Source organism: Phytophthora ramorum (assembly GCF_020800215.1).
Source record: "Phytophthora ramorum isolate Pr-102 chromosome Unknown Phyram_PR-102_s0005, whole genome shotgun sequence".
Lineage (NCBI taxonomy): Eukaryota > Oomycota > Peronosporomycetes > Peronosporales > Peronosporaceae > Phytophthora > Phytophthora ramorum.
The window spans coordinates 2,706,287-2,707,887 of record NW_027150651.1 but is presented as its reverse complement, the minus strand read 5'-3'; the positions used below and the strand labels follow the sequence as shown (position 1 = coordinate 2,707,887).

Here is a 1,601-nt window from a genome sequence, read left to right as displayed (position 1 = left end):
CTGGCACAGGAGGCGGCTCGTTATTGCTCTGGGTCCCTCGGTCTACCCAAGGCGGCATGTTGCAGCTCAACGTGATGCTTAATGTTAGCTGAGAGGAAGTTTTAGGATTGTAATAATGTCTGTCAATAAAAGTAATGTGGCTAATAAATATAGGTGACTATTTTTTGGTCGATATAAATCACAAATATTTAGCAGATTCAATGACAACGCAAGGCAACGTCAAGGGGCTCGATGAGCTCGGGCAGGAGATCCTCTGGAGCTCTCGGGGGCAGCAGGTCATGATGCGGTGGGAGATGCAGTACATGGAACTGTGCGTGGACGCGCTCGTCATCCAGCCAACGGATCGTGTGCTGGAAATCGGCTTCGGCTTGGCATATTCGGCCTCTCGCATCCAGACATTCCGACCCAAAAGCCACACGATCATCGAATGCGACCGGGAGACACTACACCGCGCTCAGCAGTTTGCATTTAGTCGCAATGGAGTGGAAATAGTCGCGGGTACGTGGCAGCAGCAGTTACCAACGCTGGACCAATTTGACTGTGTCTTTTTCGACGACTACCCACTGCCCGAACTGGAATCTGGAGATCTGCATGGAAATGGTGGGGGAAGCAGTCGACAGCGGTGAGTTGCTGTATCAACTAAAGGTCTAGATAACTTTGGAAAGTTGAGCGCTAACGATTGCTAATTTGCTGTTCGTAGCTCACGGTGGCACAAATTTTTGGATGTCGCGTTGAAACACTGTGCGGTAGGAGCGCGAATCTCTGGGTATCTGGCGCGGGAGTTGGATTTGCACCGCCCTGGGTGCCAAGCTGCAGTTATACGGGTGCAGGTTGACATCCCGGAAAATTGCAACTACTTCCCGCACAAAACCGCTCTGGTGCCAGTGATCACGGTAGTAGATCCGGTTGCTGCTGCCGGTGGATGTAGTGCTGGTGTGGAGTCGCCACTACCATTACCTTTCTCGTCAACAAAGTTTCAGCGTGCTTTTGATATCGCCAACCTTTCGGGCCAAGTGGAGATCTCAAACTTTGCTCCGGAGCGAGGACAGATCGACAAGATCCGTGAATTTCTACTCGCCCACGAAATGGATGCGCTTTCGTATGAACAGTCAGGCGAGTTTGACGATAAAGGCGGCGAAATTAGAGCAATGGAAGATGGAGTGCATCAGGCAAAAAACAGTGTTGAAGGTGGAGGTCACCACGACGAAGGAGTGTCTAGGCACTACAGCGATGCGCAGTCGCGTCGGGATTTTTTGCAAACGCTGAGGAGAAAAGCTGCCGCGTCCAAGCAAATGTTTGGGTGATTTCCCTCGCAATCCGACTCCGATAAATTGTTTGGGCAAGCACAATCGTGGAGGGAAGGCCCGGATGGGAGTTGTTACCCTTGTAGCTGGACTGCAGCGGTGTCGTGTTCCTTGCGTCAGATCGGGCGGGATATTGGTGGCTGTACTGTACCGTAGAGAGGCAACGGGACCATGCCAACGGGATCACCTCATGCTGTTTAGGGAGACAAGTCGGCGGTCCAGAACTTGCCGTGCTGCCAGCAGTTCAGGTATTAGCGCTGTTAAACTGATAATGCGTATCTGAGTAGATTCGAGTTT

At 51.7% G+C, this 1,601-nt stretch overlaps 1 protein-coding gene across 1 annotated transcript; it reads left to right on the top strand.

The window, feature by feature from the left end:
• Positions 1 to 200: 200 nt before the first annotated feature.
• On the top strand, positions 201 to 1,304 carry KRP23_6592 (Guanidinoacetate N-methyltransferase; the record flags this gene model as incomplete). The annotated part of the gene is made up of 2 exons (XM_067891802.1): positions 201 to 622; positions 701 to 1,304. 2 exons carry the CDS (start codon positions 201 to 203, stop codon positions 1,302 to 1,304), a joined length of 1,026 nt encoding a protein of 341 aa, XP_067746124.1.
• Between the last annotated feature and the right edge of the window lie 297 nt (positions 1,305 to 1,601).